At 36.7% G+C, this 16,478-nt stretch overlaps 1 protein-coding gene and 1 long non-coding RNA gene across 4 annotated transcripts in view; one reads left to right on the top strand and one right to left on the bottom strand.

Moving 5' to 3' along the window:
- LOC126853870 (GATA-binding factor A-like) overlaps positions 1-16,478 on the bottom strand; it is a 43,297-nt gene that overhangs the window by 5,050 nt on the left and 21,769 nt on the right. For all 3 annotated transcript variants that reach the window (XM_050599974.1, XM_050599973.1, XM_050599975.1), the window contains exon 2: positions 195-416. In XM_050599974.1, coding sequence (XP_050455931.1) covers positions 195-385 — 191 coding nt within the window. In that variant the 5' untranslated portion in view covers positions 386-416. The remainder of the gene's footprint in view (positions 1-194; positions 417-16,478) is intronic.
- The window catches only part of LOC126853891 (uncharacterized), a 34,595-nt gene continuing 30,426 nt past the window's right edge, over positions 12,310-16,478 (top strand). The window contains exon 1 of the long non-coding RNA XR_007688038.1: positions 12,310-12,427. This is a non-coding gene — a long non-coding RNA (uncharacterized LOC126853891). The remainder of the gene's footprint in view (positions 12,428-16,478) is intronic.

The following is a 16,478-nucleotide window of genomic DNA, read 5'->3' as shown; positions in this document are numbered from 1 at the left end:
TTTATAGATACACAAGCTCTTATGAATTTTTAGAAAAATGATTTTAATGAAGACCCTGATTAAGACAGATTGTCTGAAATTTCTTTCGGATCTGAAAATTCAGAAAAAAAATGTGACTGAATTCTTAGATAATTATTTACAGTATACGTTTGAGATTTTTAAAAATAAAAAATGTTGATGTATACGTTACATACCATGCAGGCGAGGGCGAGGTGGGGAAGGAATGATACTGCGCCGCCGTGGACGGGATCGCCGGCCTCGACGAGGGAACGTAGACGGGCGCCTGGAGCTGCTGGCCGTGCTGTTGCTGCTGCTGCTGCTGCTGCTGGGACTGCTGGTAATCGGAACTTGCGCCGTACCCACCACTTCCGCCCCCGTGGAACATCCTCTCCCACCGAGAGCTACCACCACGGCATCTGTCAAAAATCGAAGAATGTTTTTTCCAAGATTAATGAAACCTCCTTGTCTCTTTTTACCACTGGAAGCTTCTCCGATTCGCGCGACAAATTTGTACAAGTTACGTACTATTGAAATGCAAGCAATGTCTTTTGATTTTAAGTAATCTTTTCAATCGCGATGTTGATGACAACACTAGATAATACGGTGCGATAATACTTTGCGCGCTATAAAAGGGTTACCGCCTGCAATCTCGTTTTGCTACCGTGGGAAGATATATTGTTACACAAAAACGAGTAATGATATGGAAGTGGTAATAATACATACTGCGCGGCAGATAATGTTAATGATCCCTTTGACCGATAAACACATTGAGATCCCGTCGGATGTACGACGATGAGCAATCGCGGCGTGGGATCATGAGACCAAGGATAGTCGTGAAAAAATCTCGTCATGGTCGCCGACGGGGATCTCTCTCTCTCTCTCTCTCTCTCTCTCTCTCTCTCTCTCTCTCTCTCTTTTATCTTGCCTGAATGATTTCGTGGTCGCAAATCGGAAAAAGAACTAGAAGTCCTTCGACTTATTCACGAGTAAGTGCCTTTCAAACTTCAAAGCGTGAAGCTTATGCTGTGATGTCAATGAGAACGTTGACCGCGAGGTTATTAACTTTGTCTGTACGTGACATGTGAAATATCTTGTTTTGCTATATAAATTATTTATAAATCTGACGAATATTTTTTTTCTTTGCTCTCATTGATTTTAACTAGGATCTCTAAAATTGCAATATTTTTAAAATTTTATTAAGTACGATTATATTCCTTATCGCTACAATATTTAATTTAACAACTTTTAATTTAAACTTTTCTCTCATTTCTCACATTATTGCAAATAGCATTGATATAAGATGATTAAGCAAGTATATACTATACGATAAGTGCATTACTTGCGATAATTGACAATTATAGCTGAAAGATAATTTCCATTTACGCGCACGTGTTAAGCTCATACGATTTTATGATGCAATATGGATTTAACGATGATATTTTACTATTAGCGTTATTCAAGCGCGGCGAGTCAAGAATTTATCTCGCGATATTGTTAGAAATGAAAATGGCGACATTTCCTTATCTCTCTTCGCACACCGAGTCCATTTCGGTACGCGAGTCTTATACCGCCCACGAGTCTCATTGTCAGGACACGCATCTCTTTAAGAATACGCGCATATCCGCACCGTATCTACGCGTTCCATTTGAGCTCGATGTGCATGAAACGTATTTATGTCGAGAAATTTAAATAAAGCGGATGCACTGCTAAACATAAGATATGAGACGAAAACGCATTTAATTTCACTTTTTTTCTTTTATTTCAGAATGTTTTAGCATCTTAATGTGTTTTTATTATATAGCGTTTTTTATCATTATTCGAATTGTTCATGTGACACAATTCGCTCTATGTCTTTCTTTGAAATGTAACATTTTTTTTTACGCACAATTATCAATTTGTATGATTGACTTCAAAATTCATAATAATATATTTTATAATTTATTTTAATTGAGACCGTATTTTGCAGTGAAGTATATTGGTGGCGATTGGTGCTTGTTTTTTTGGAGCTTTTATTTATTTTGCATCAGATTTTTGCACGATAAAATCCTCCCATTGGGTACACCTTGATGTTGGTGGAAGGTCTCAGTATCCGGAAGATTTATCTCGAAGGGGAAGCCAAGTACCCAAACAGTTTCCGTTCGATATCCGTGTTTTCGTATTTTAATTAATTCGAGCAAAATATCGCGTATCCAAGGGAGTGTTGGGAGTTCGGGAGTACCATAAAAGGATCGCGCGTCTATTCTATTCGTCTTAATTTTTAATTTCATAAATGCCGTGAAAAGGCATTATATATCAGAATGTATTAATTCGTGATCAGAATCTAGAATCCGCGAATGGATCTCGCGCGTCTATTTTTAGATTACCGCGTTACGAACGATTCGCGCATAATCGTGATTAATGATCGCTTTCTTTCATGAGTGCAATGCAACCTGAGGAGAGGAACAACCTGACGATCTGAGAGGAGGAAGAGATATTTAGTCAATTCTATTACATCAATCTGTATTACGAGTAAGAAATTTTTATCTTCTGATAAAAAAGGCCAAAATCATTGATACTTCTCTCGAGGATAAAGATATGATCTTTTTCTCTTAATGTAACAGCAATTCTTATTTGCAATAATATTTAATATAAATTATATTGATACATAATATTGATACTGTAACATTTTGATATCGAGTGAATGCGAATATCGATACCTGATGAAATATAAGCGTCCCTAGATATAAGATATCTCTGACGACAGGATGGTAGATATTAAATTTTCATACACTTTGCCACCCACGGTCATCCCATTGTCTGAGACACCCGTTCTCTAAGGGAACAACTAAAGTAACCGCCGTAGTCGGTACTTTTACAAGTCGGCCCTTCGCCATAGGTTCCAGAAACTAGCCTCCGAAGGGAATGGATAAGTAATTTATAGTCGCGATGTACAACTGCGATAAAAGTTATACCGAGATGCATTTGCGTAAAAGAAGAGTGCGCAGGAAAACATTATTCGCATACTTTCTAATCGATTCCAATTTATTGTCACGCAATTTTCCTATTCCGCAAATTTTATTTTATAAATTATGAGAGATGTTATGTCGAGAATATCAAAAATTTTAAATTCCAAAATATTTATCAAAAATCTCTCGAATTTCTTAAATATTTTTATTAGGACATAATACAAAATCAATTTCTTTTTTAATTTACTAAATCAGGATGCAAAAATAAACACACCATAAGTCGAGAGTATCAAAAATTTCAATTCCAAAATATTTATCAAAAATCTCTCGAATTTCTTAAATATTTTTATTAGGACATAATACAAAATCAATTTCTTTTTTAATTTACTAAATCAGGATGCAAAAATAAACACACCATAAGTCGAGAGTATCAAAAATTTCAATTCCAAAATATTTATCAAAAATCTCTCGAATTTCTTAAATATTTTTATTAGGACATAATACAAAATCAATTTCTTTTTTAATTTACTAAATCAGGATGCAAAAATAAACACACCATAAGTCGAGAGTGGGGTGACAAGGAGGGAGAGGGAGAAGATCAACGAGAGTTTGCGAGAGAGAGAGAGAGAGAGGCAGAAACAAAGAAGCGCGCAGGTCCGAAAAAGGGGGAGATCGGAAGGCGTTGTAGTGGGGATCAAATGATAGTCAACGCATCGGAGAAAGAGAGTCGCACTAAGCCCGGCGAATAAAGGTACCGCGGTAGGAAGAGAGAGGCACCGGAGACGCGCAGACGCGTCTCCACCTTCGGTGCTTGGCTCCGACCGTTGAATCAAAGATACCGATAGCGGCCATCGCGGTCACGAATGAACCCCCGTGTAGGCGGGTCTAAAGCTTTCGTATATGCGTGGATCGTGCGTGAATACGCGCACACGAGTCGACGTGACGTGCGTGTGATCGCGTTAATCTGCTGCATGGTTAATGATAAGTGGATAGTGATCGATCGGATCGAATTCAAGGTTGATCGAAGAAAAAGTGAGACAGGAACTGTATTTTATTTGAATCAATAATTTGATTAATTATGCTAAACTTATATTATTATTATTACACTTATATTAAACTTCTCTCTCGTTTGTTAATTTCCATTCTTTTTCATTGAAAGAAGATGGATTTTTCATTCATTGATAAGAGGCTTTGATATTTTTTAAGATCAAAATAACATGTTTGAAAATCCAAATAAATTAAAATAAATAAATAGAAATATAATATTCAACTTAGAATTTAGTTCTTTAAATTTGTGATAAAATATCTTTACAAAGAAAGAAAAATAGATATCATTGCGTATCATGTCAGATTTGATCAATAAATGGAAGAATTAATAAAAAAATTCGCGCGAGCTATTAAATATTATGTTACTGGCGATAAAACTTGGAATTATCACAGTATTTTGACGGCATAGTAATTTAAGTATTGATATAAATTAAATATCTGATTTTCCAACTACATACATACTGTAGATAGCATATTAATTTATCAAGGATAAGGGAAACATGAAAATTTCAGTACAGGTATAACTAACTGTCAATATACATATATAATTGTATTTGTTTTGATAATGAGACGCGTGGATTGTCTCGTGACTTGTGACTTTGTTTACAAATACTTATAACGTTGTAAAAGTTTCATACATATATTTGTAGCCTAGTATACAAGTCAGAATTTCTAAAATTTATGCAGAACCCATTTTTCAATATTGATTCTTTTTTCATGGCTCAATTTATTGGGGGAATATGTTAGGGATCTTAAATTTACAATTTTTAATTGTTTATCAAATGGAGAAGAAATCTAATTAATTTTTTTTTAATAACTATCATTTTTAATAGATATGATTACAGATCTTTCGATGGATATAAATATATTAGCATGCACTTTCATGACTGTTAAAAACGTAGATGTATTTTAAAGCAATGCGCTTAACAGATTATTCATAATCTTTTAACCGATCGCCTGCAATTCCCTGCTCGCTAGCAACTATGCAATTTTTTTCGCGGCTACACGATAAATATTGATTTTTTAATTGGCGTTAATTACGCTAGACGAAGCGTAACAAGTGGCAACGCAGCTTATCTCAATTTGCGACAGAAAAACGTATATCACACGCGTATTTTATAACGACAGTAATAAAATTAGCATATAACTTATCGATATCCGAGTCATTTTGATATCGCCTGACAACGTTGTGAGAAAACGTGCAACCTTGTAAACATGAATCAAAATCAATTTATTCTCGTACCAGATGACAAGTAAAGCGGCAATCCGTTATAAACGATGCGTTGATATCAAGTATCAGACTATGTGCTCGTGTTAATCGTTGAAGTAATTTTCTAATGTGCATACTAGTTGCACATTTGAAAAAATTTATATTTTTCTCTGTAAATTATAGAAACAGTTTCATTTCGGATAGAAATTAATTTAAAACATCGTGATTTTTTTATGCGATAGAAAAATTAGAACTTTCGAGAGATATCGCGCTTCCTGCACGTCGGGCATTTCATTATTCATTAAACTTTGCGGCGTAATCGGCGTGAAAGACGGCAATCATGTGTCACGCGATCCTCGATGGGAGCTAATTCATTATCCACGCATTGCGTGATCCTTCGTCTCCGTTTTTGCTTGCGTTCCGAGTAACGCTATCGTTAAAGAATATATCAAGTTCGATCGGGATAAGAATGCGATAATTGTAGCATAAACGCGTGACATCAATTCTCAATTATCATCAACAGCTGTTAATTCAGTTTCCACAAGACTGACTTTTTTGGGAAAGAAAGATCAATAAGGACGTATAAAAAAATTTCCAAATATATTAATTCTTTAAAAGCTTTTTTTTAGGATTAAATCGAAGAATATTTATGTGAGTTATGTATTCGATGTACAATTTATATATAATTATTATATATTAATAATCTTATAAGTCTTGCTCGCTATGGTGATGAGGACAAAAAACGGATACCTCTAATTCTAGTTGTTTAATTGATACATATTTAAAGGATAAACTTAAATTTCTCGCAAATGCCGATGCGGTGATCGTTATATTACATTATACGCGACGATTATTACGCGGTGGATGATGACGTTTGTAATTATATCGGTCGCGAAAGATAATCTTTCTTTGTCACTATCGCTATTATTAAAATATTATTATTGTTTATGTCGCGAGGCTCGGCATTAGCTCAATGAGAGTAATAATCCTGTCCGACGAGTTACAAGTTACACACACATACACGAGCGTTTGCCGCCGTTTAATTTTCAACGCGATTACCAAACGCTCATTATGTTGATAAAATACTGACCTTGCGCACTCTCTTCATTAACGTTAATTATACATATATTTATACAACGATACGGGGCGATCCGTTGCGCGATGTTTACGCGCCGGTCATTGCATCTCAGCTCGTATGTCGTTCCCCGACGCAAAACCTATTCGAAATCTTGATGTCGTCGGATATTTCGATCGCGAATATGTTGCATGAGAAATCGCGAGTGCGAAGAAAATAATTTATACGCGAATCGTAAATCAGTATCAACCGCATACATCTAATAATAAATCACCGAATATCTTGGATAATATCAAGGCGTTACAAATAAAGAGACGTAATGGATTTAAATACATAAAATGTGTTTTATAAAGAAATAAAAAAAAATATAAACAGAGTTGCTAAATGCAGCTATATTTATAATATACATATATGTTGTCCGAGAGTAATTGAGGAGGCGCCGAATAAGATAGATGCATTTAACGCTGAAATATTAATATGTATATTTTTCGGTCCGATGTGTCAATCAGATATGTCACTGTCATCTTTTCAAGATACGGAAGAATTATCGTTTAACGAAATTATTTATTATCCGTGCAATTAAACGCAATTATAAATTGTCCGGAGCGCGCATTCTACGGGAGCTCTCTCTCTCTCTCTCTCTCTCTCTCTCTCTCTCTCTCTCTTTCTCTCTCTTTCAAGCGGGGCGGAAAATATCGAATCTTCTAATGGAGACCGGTTGAGAAAATAATCGCGTTTCGATGTTAGGCGGCGACGGCGCCACATCAACGCGGCGCCGTACTTTTCATAGCCCTCGACGGATCACACGGAATTTAGATGAGAGCTTGGCGGAGAGTTGCGACGAGAGTTAGAAGGGTCCGACGCCACCGTGCCGATGGCACCAGGTATATATCGGTAATGGACGCTGATTAAAGGAGCCAAGTAGAACGGGAGAGACACGAGAGTGCCTCCCAGTGTTTCTTTACGATGCGTAGAGGACAGCTACTCTTATACATGTGATTTAAATTGCATACTGTTTAACATTTTCAAACATGTGTATTTATCAAAATTATAGAAACTAACGGAAGAAATTTATTTTCTAAATTTTGACAAAATATACATACGTGAATATATTAATTTTATTTTAAAAATGTTAATTCAATTCTTTTTGGTCGTGTCCGAAAAATTCCGATAAATTCTTATGCTAATTAATTTATTCTTGAAATTAAATACAGCTCATATATTCTTAGCTAGACAGAGAGAGAGAGAGAGAGAGAGAGAGAGAGAGAGAGAGAGAGAGAGTCCTTTTGATACAAATATATTATTATAATAACAAATGAGCAGTATTCGGCGTCGCGAGCGGTCGCGCGATCACGAGAAGCTTTAATCCGACGGCATTCGTGGAAAGGACGAGCCTCTGACGATTACGACGAAGTACTTTGGTACATCGGGAGGGAATGTTCTCTCATCTCGAGGAGGACCGGCTGGTGCCGAGGCGCCACGGCGCCGACCCGCGTAGAAGGGTTTCCTTGTAGGCCCTACGCACACAATCTCGCAAGCGTTCACACAGTCACGTGTATCACGCACGTTGCTCTAACGCTTTCTATCGTTCTTTTTTTCCTCCCTCACAATTCAGTGAGGTGACACAGAGAAGGCCGAAGCTCTTTCGTCCGGCTATCTCGCCTTCGTGATATCGTCGAATTATTTGTTACGTTGTGTTACATACGTAAAGGAATATCGCGTTAACAATGGCACGCACGCAACTCAATTTATTCTATTTTTTTAAATATATTTTTAGAGTCTAGACTTTTTTTCTCTCTCTCTCTCCCAACAAAATAATTACTTGAAGATTTTATCTGTACCTTCGCAGCAGTTATACACGAAATATAAATATAAATATAAAATTTCTTTTCACGTCATTATATCGTCGATAATTCTCTTGATCTTATTAGCGAATTGCGATTAAAATACAAGTATTTCGAGCAGCGCAATTGTTTGTCAATAATATCTGATATCTACAATAATATTCGCGCGAATCTTATTCTTGTATGCGGGTATGCGTGACGTATAAAGATGCGAGAATCGCGTGACGCCGTCCCGTATATTTGACACGCAATAAATAAATGGGGTCTCTCTCCATCTGAAAAGAGACTCCAGTCACGATCTATTGATCGACGAACCGGCAAATCGTGCCTTAGATGTCATGAGAAAACGGGCGCCGGAACTTCTTAAGAGCTCTTTTAATTTTCGCGCAAGTAGAGAAAAAAAATATATGAGATACAAAAGAACTAATTTCTCTATACGATGTACATATACGATGCAAATCCGTATTATGTGGGGACAGTATATTTATGGAAATGCGGTTGTGGGAAGAAGGTTATTCACCGCGGCGCGGTCGATCCGGCGAATTTTTCTGACGATTTGACAAACCACCGAAGAGCGATCGTTTTCGATTACACGCGCGGGTCTCTTCGATTCTCAATTCGAAAACCGCAGTCAAGGTGATCTTGTCGCGTGTTTTCCGTGCCGCTTCTCTTTGCCTCTTTCTCTTAGCCTTTCGAGAGAAAGAAGGAAGAGAAGGTCGAACGACCAGATTAAGCCAATAAACTAATTTGACAGGCGATCCATTATGTGACCAAAAAACAACTATTTGGCACAAATACTCGGTGTTACTCGGAAAATAAATCAGGCACGAGTATTACAACTGATTGAAATTAACGCATTAATCTTCTGGAATTATTGGAAAAAGAAATTTATATTTATATTTGAAATAAAATTAACTTAAAACGGAGTTCCTTTTTCGTTAAAAAAGATATATTTTTTAGAAAGAATATTAGAGAATTGTAGAAAATTACATTCGAAGTAGTAAAATCGCAAATAAATAAAAAAAAAGAATTCTAGTCTTAAAATAAAATTTTTTTTAAGATGAGAAAAAGTGTATAGAAAAATATCGACAATGCGGAAATTGTGAAGAAAAAGATATCGATCTATCCTCTCTCTCTTTCTCTATCTCTCAAGTCAATTAACACAGTTCTTGAGAAATTATGTGCGAGACGGTGAGAGGTATCATCCGAAATTGCCCCGGGGTGCCTCGGATCTGCCTTTCGGTAACCCGAGACCGTAGATGCAAACACCAGATAAGATCTCTCGAGGGTTTGTGGTCCAGTTCCGGCACGCGCCTTCTTCCTTTCGAGATCGTGTGGGAAACCCGCGATGACGCAGGTGCTTATACGAGGATGCTTAGTAGATATTTTGCCCATTGTTATTAAAGCCTCGATCCTTGCGTACGTAATCTTATTTTTTTCGAGTATTAAATTCATTCGCGAATAATCAACGCTTGTGATTTGTCTCAAAATGATTTAAAAAAAAAAAAATTCCCCACGCTTAAAAAATCTTCCCGCATTTCATCGAGACACAATCGAATATTCTATGAGCGCTTCTATGTCGATGACTTTAAATTGACTGATATAATGCATGACGTATAAAATTAATTATTAAATACACCGTATATATCGGGTGCATAACAAAAATACACGCTTGCTTGGATCCTTAAGGTAGATCAACGTGCAATTATAGTTTAATGTCAATGTACATTCGACTTAAATGCCTCGACGAGCTCTGTTCTCTCGTCGTTAGTATAAATCCCGTGAAATAAATTTATTCGCGTTTACGCCGCGAACGAACACGAACACGTAGTCATATAAGTGAAGGAAGAGGTGGGAGAAAGAGAGAAGAGAGAGAGAGAGAAGAAAAGGAATGGCGGGAAAGGAGCGGACTCCTCGCGCAACGTGATTTTTTACTACTACTTCGATCCTCTCTGTAGAAATACTGTGATATTTCTTCGTACAAATGGGTGCGCGAATTAATCGCGGATTAAATGTTTCAAGTATAAGTGTACCTCTTTAAGTACTGAAAAGACGATCAGGACTCGATGTGGAAACTCCAGTTTGCTGGATCTCAGAACGCGGATGAGTCTACGAAAAAAAAAGTTATCGCAGAGTGTAATCTGTATTAAAAAAAAAAAGATAGACATTTAAAAAATTTTATATAAAATTCACTGCAATATATAAAATTCCAAAGTAGGTCTTTCAAACACAGGTCTTCCATCACTCCGAATCTTTCCTCCGAGATGACGTTTCGCCGTGTTGTTTTTCATCGTCGTCATTTTAACGGTTTCGTGACTTATCTGCGTGCTCCCTTCAAACAATTAAAGTGTCGCTCGAACCAGTCGTGGACGCTTCGAATCTTTCCTCTCTGATTTATCGTCGCGTATATTTCGCTGAAAATACTCCCCGGTAATAACGATCTCTTTTTATCGCTATTTTTATTGTCAACCGCGCGGAGACACCGACTCCGAATCTAGCAGTAAATCTGAAATGTACGCGCGTGGAAGGCGCACTGTGTACACATGCGCTATATATGGGTGCTCTCCGGGAAAACCTATAGATATACCTATATAGCCGCACATTCGGTACGACTATAAGCGCTCAAGCCATTAACCAAAGTATTGCAAAAAAAACTCGTGTCGCTCTTATCGCGCGCGTTTTATCCTCTTCGCGAACTTATCTGGGACATCGATTTTTTCCGAGCTCGTTATTGGTCGGTTTCGCATCGCACAAATGCGTAAAAGAAACAATAGACCATGTTACGTAATATATTTGTATTAGAAATATTATAGGTGAAAAAATATTGATTTATTCGGATTAATATTTAATAATATAACGATCACGTATTTTAATTTATTTAATCTAATGCAATATATTATTATATTAATTACTTGAAAACTTGTTTTAAGCATTTAATGTAGCGAATAATAGATAAAAACGTTAATAAGGATTTATCAAATTCTACGTATACGAAGTCGTACAATGATCTCAGCTGATTCCGCCGCCGTCGCGAAAAGATTAACCTGCCTTAAAAAAAAATCTACCCTTTCTAAAGAAAAATGTCTTACCTCTTTCTGTCTCTCCCACGCGTTAACGATGTCAGGGAGCAATAAAATTGAAATCGCTTTCGGCGTTTCGACGACGACAAGTCGGAGGGTAGGCCGTAGATACCGAGATTGGCGCCAGGATCGTGAGGGGTCGGGCTTCGTTAAGTAATTTGTCGGTCTCGACATTACACGGAAAAAAACGGAGAGACCATCTCTACCTAAAGAGTTTCGTTCCCCTCCGAAAAGAGCAATATAAAAAAAAAAGAAAAGGAGCACGCTACACTTGACTCATCCGAACGTATAAGTTTCACGTTTCATGTACGGAACGCCGTGACAATATTGTTTTATTAAAATATATTTTTTTTTTCGTGAATCAGTCGACGAGAATCTCAGAAACAGAGCGTCAACATTTCAAGGAAGTGCCAAACATTTCCGCTCTTACGATTTTTGCATTTATCGAATAAATATACATATAAAGACGACGAATTGTGGTCATCGAAGAAAAAAAAAAATAATGAATAAATTATTTAAGGAATTACATAATATTTTTTCCCGGAATTCTACGATCTTTTTTGAATAATTTTCGTAACTTTATAATTTATATGTACGCGTATCATAGGTAACATCAAACGATTTCTCGGAAAGCAAAGAATACTCGCGCGATATACCGGGTCGAACAACTAAACCGACGATAATTCGCGTTGAAAAATAGCGTACACAGTGGAAGCAACGTATCAATTTATACATCCGCAAGGAGGCTGCAGGTTCAGTGTATTCGCGATGTCTATTCGATTGCCGGGCGCAGGTTATTGCCCAATTATTATTCGATGATACGACGATCCGTTGCTGCCGAGGATAGTGCATTTTACCATTTTGTTTCTTTTTTAAAAGACGACCCAACCGATCGGCGGGTAAAATTTCGCGCGGTAACCGCAAAGCAAGAAGGAAGCATGGACAAGCGAGTGAGTATAAAAACTAGCAAGCTAGTGTATATAGTAAATAAACTCTCTCTCTCTCTCTCTCTCTCTCTCTCTCTCTCTCTCTCGGTGCCCTTCTCCGTTTACTTGCTTAGGTACTCGTTGTTAGTTACGCACGCCGACTTTTCGCGCGTTCGGACTAAACGAGATCTCAATCGCGTATACGGAATAACGACGCGGACTCATAAGCACGGCAACCGGACGAGCAACATGTGCGTAAGTACGTACATATGTGCGTTTCTCTCGCACGATGGAAATCAAGTATGTCTCTCTCTCTCTCTCTCTCTCTCTCTCTCTCTCTCCCCCCTTGTTTATACTCGAGATCGAGGTATCGTCCAGTTATCGTCTTTCTCTCTCTCTCTCTCTTTCCTTCTTTCTCACACTTTTCTCAGGGTAGTGCGTTTTCGCGATTCCAAATGGCCTTGGGATTGCTTAGGTAGTGATCGTATTTGATATTCCGCAGATACGTTTCTGTAAAAGTATACGCGAGGAGGATTGTTTATGTTAGCGCTTTACATGAAGGTTTGTCTTGAGCAAATCGGAAATGGATGGATTAATTTTATTTTTTTCTTTGAAATTTTTTAAATAATATTTTAGATATTTAAGACATCAGACTTTTGTATTATAAAGAATATTTCGTTTTATTAAGAATTTATCGAGCAAGTTTTTGCAGTCAAGTCAAAGATATAGACCGGAAAAAGAGAAAATCGTAAAAAACAGATGTCGAGCGATAGATTTTGCGCGATAGACAAACCGGAGCGTCGAATTTTTGACGAGTTCCTGTGATTCGCGTGACTTTTTTTACCGAGATAAAAGAAAGCATTCGGACACCCGGTTTGCCTACTTACGCCTACTTTACACGAAACGTACGGTTGATTCAAGTCGTGAACATTCTCCGAGCGGGTGGCGAGATCCGATCGCAAAAGAAGAAAGGAAAAAAAAGAAAAAAAAAAAGAGAAATATATGTATATACGCGCGCGAAGAGAGGAGATCGAGAAAACGAGAACTTCGAGGAGACTCGTTCGAATCGTGTTGGATGCAGGAATCCTCGCAATCACGATCGTTTGTTCATCGCGAATCGAGCTTTAATAGAATCGTCGAGACGAAAGTTCCGATACTTTTCAGTCTGAAAGATACGCGCGTTGCATCTTCGATGAATAGAACGCGATTAGATAGCTGTCAAGTAACACGCGATATTTTTTCCTCTCTCTCTCTCTCTCTCTCTCTCTTCGAGAATTTATCGAGGTTTATGCTAATTTAGCGATTAATTATTCTGAATTGCGAGTAATTATTCGCAGCGAGAAGTGTGGAAGATGTCGCGTATTTAAAAAAGACTGTGCATTATGAAAGATTTATGAGAAGAATTATAGATCTTAATAGATATTAATAGAAATAATAGTTTAAAGAATCAGCTGCGAAAAAGGAAAGACAAAAGTCGACAATAAATTGTTCGGAATGATCGCATATCGTCTTTTATATGTGTGTGTGCATATATATATATATATATATGCGTACGAAATGTTAATGACTTTTGATAAATTAGAATCACCGGTGATTATTCAGTATATCTATTAATACGTTTAACTAGATCGTGAATTATATCGTCCAGTCCCTTTTGCATATCGGACGCGCGATTACGAACACGTTCGGCGACTTCGTTATCGTAATTTCGAGAGTTTTCCCACGTGTGATTATCGATATATTTATATCATCGCGTTTATCACGTCCCGCTCTCTCTATTAATCCTTGAAACCCAGTAGAATGCTAAATTGATTCCGCGTATACGAGGACAGAGTTGCAAATATGACGGGGATATCGATGTAATCTAAACAAATGTATGAGATTCAAGAATTCACAACGTATTACATTACGTATACAATATTGCATCAAATTATAAGAAATTAATAAATTATATAAAAATATAATAAATATATATATATATATATATATATATATATATATAATTATATATTAAAAGTATATAAAATTAACGAGTAATATAGTAATAGAAAAAAATAATATTACTTAATAAATACGATGCATGTTTAATCCGCAGAGATTTTCGTACGAAATTCGCCGATGTTTTCAGAAACTCACATCCTATTCGCGTATGCGCATATTTATGCTCTCTCTCTCTCTCTCTCTCTCTCTCTCTCTCTCTCTCTTTCTTGCTCGTAGAGAGAGAGATACATTACGTCAAATATATTACAAAATGCAAGGGAGTAAAATGCGCGCACAGCGTACACGCGCATATGTATGTATACTTTGATATAACATGCAAGAGAGCGCGCAGTTTTCTCTCTCTTTATAATACACACCGCGCTTAAATTATTTATGAATTACATCGTGAATCGCCCTATAGATTTCTCATTTTTGCACGATCAGGAGCCCCCGAACCAGGAAGCGCGACCTCTCTTCTCTGTATGCTACTCTCTCCTCCTCCCTCCCCCTCTTACCTCCTCTCTCTATTCATTCGCAAATGCTTGCGAGGGAGATTTATGCATCCAGCCGACATTCACACACGCAGGTGCGGTTATGCCGCCGAGGCAGCTCGTTAATAGAAATCTAATAACTATTCGAAACCGTTTGTGCCCCCGTTGGATTTTCCGTGTAACGGGTAAATGTTTAAAGTGGCAAGCTCGGAATTAAAACAGCTGATATCGATAGGCACATAGGCACATTGAAAGAAAAAAGGTGTTGATTTGACTAAATGTGTTCAATTGATTAGTATTTTTTTAAGGATGTATGTGACACATATCGAAACAAAAGCATTAAAATTTCATAGATTTTTCTACTGCATATTTGTGCAAAAAACTAAACACAATTCTCTTAATGGTTTGGAAGTTATTTAAATTTGAAGTTACTATTGATTAAAATCGCCTATTGTAGCACTCATTGACAAATTTGACAAAGAAAAAATATTACCAATGAAATAAAAGTTTTCACATATATTAAGGAAATTCTAATAAATATTTGTGCAAAACTTGATTTAGATTCACTAATTCGTTTAAAAGTTATTTACTACAAATTGTAGAAAAATATTATCTGTCTCTTTTTCTCTTTCTGCAAATTGTTCGTTTTTTGCAGTTGATTTCAGAGGATATTCACAATCAAAAGTTTTTGTCATAAATTAAGAAAAAAATATTAAATCCAACTATTTTCTTTTACAAAGACGTCAAAATTCATATTATTTTGTGATACTTAATTTTTTTCATAATCCAAATTTATTTTTTTAATTTTTTAAACAGTACAAACGTAAGAAACATATTTTCTTTTTAATTTTGACAATTTTTTGCTACTATTGTACATCCAGAACATCCTTAATTGAAATATTTAAGTATTTAAGTCAAATACGTCATGTTAAATTTAATATGTCGTATTTAACTTAAATACTTGAATATTTCAATTAAAGAAATAATAATCAGTTGAACACATTTAATCAAATCAACAACTTTTTTTTCTCAGTGCAGTACGCATTTAATCTCCGCACTTTGCTCGTATAGTTTTTTTATATTTGCGAGTAAGAATATCATAATGATTTCGGATTCACGTCATCGTCGTGGTCGTCCTTCCCATCTCTCGATTAGTAGGCGTCGGATTCTTCGGCAATTGAGATGATGTGCCTGCACGCGTCATTGTCGTCGAGAGATACGCGTGACAGTTGTTCCTCTTATATTCGGATTATCGTACGCTCTCGCGATCGTGGGCGGAAAACTTGAACGCGCGTTACGGCCGATATATCGGGGAGATGCTGCGCCCTCAAAGAAATAAAACTAAAATTGTTATAACATAAACAAAGATAAATATAAACTTTAAGATTTATGGAAAATGTGTCTAATTGTAAGAAATATATAAATTTATACTTTTATCTTTATTCGTTTCAAAGATTAAAGATTTCTCCAATTAAGATTCTCAAACAAAGATAAACGCAATTTAAATCCTCTAGTATAAATTGAGAATTATGAATATATAATTATGTTAGTCTAAAAAAAAAAAAAAAAAATTTATTCTGTACAATCCCGTCGAGTGACGTCACATCGAAGCGATCGATCAAATCAATGCGTCCGATATAGAGCGAGCCTATCGCGATGGGAAAACGGCTTTTTCGAAACTTCCGGTTTTAGCGTCGAACATGACTTTCCAATAAGGTCGATGGTGCAGCAGACGGCTGTCGCTGGCATCTGCAGCGATGTACATGTACCTTCGAGACGCCGACTCTTGAAGCGAAACACACAGCCCCTGCCAGGTACGAGCGAAGTCAGACCTCGTGACGCATCGCGCTTATCTACACGCAATATCTCGAACGTCCATC

This window comes from Cataglyphis hispanica, chromosome 13, assembly GCF_021464435.1.
Source record: "Cataglyphis hispanica isolate Lineage 1 chromosome 13, ULB_Chis1_1.0, whole genome shotgun sequence".
Taxonomy (NCBI): Eukaryota; Metazoa; Arthropoda; class Insecta; order Hymenoptera; family Formicidae; genus Cataglyphis; species Cataglyphis hispanica.
This window is presented reverse-complemented; position numbering and strand designations above follow the sequence as displayed.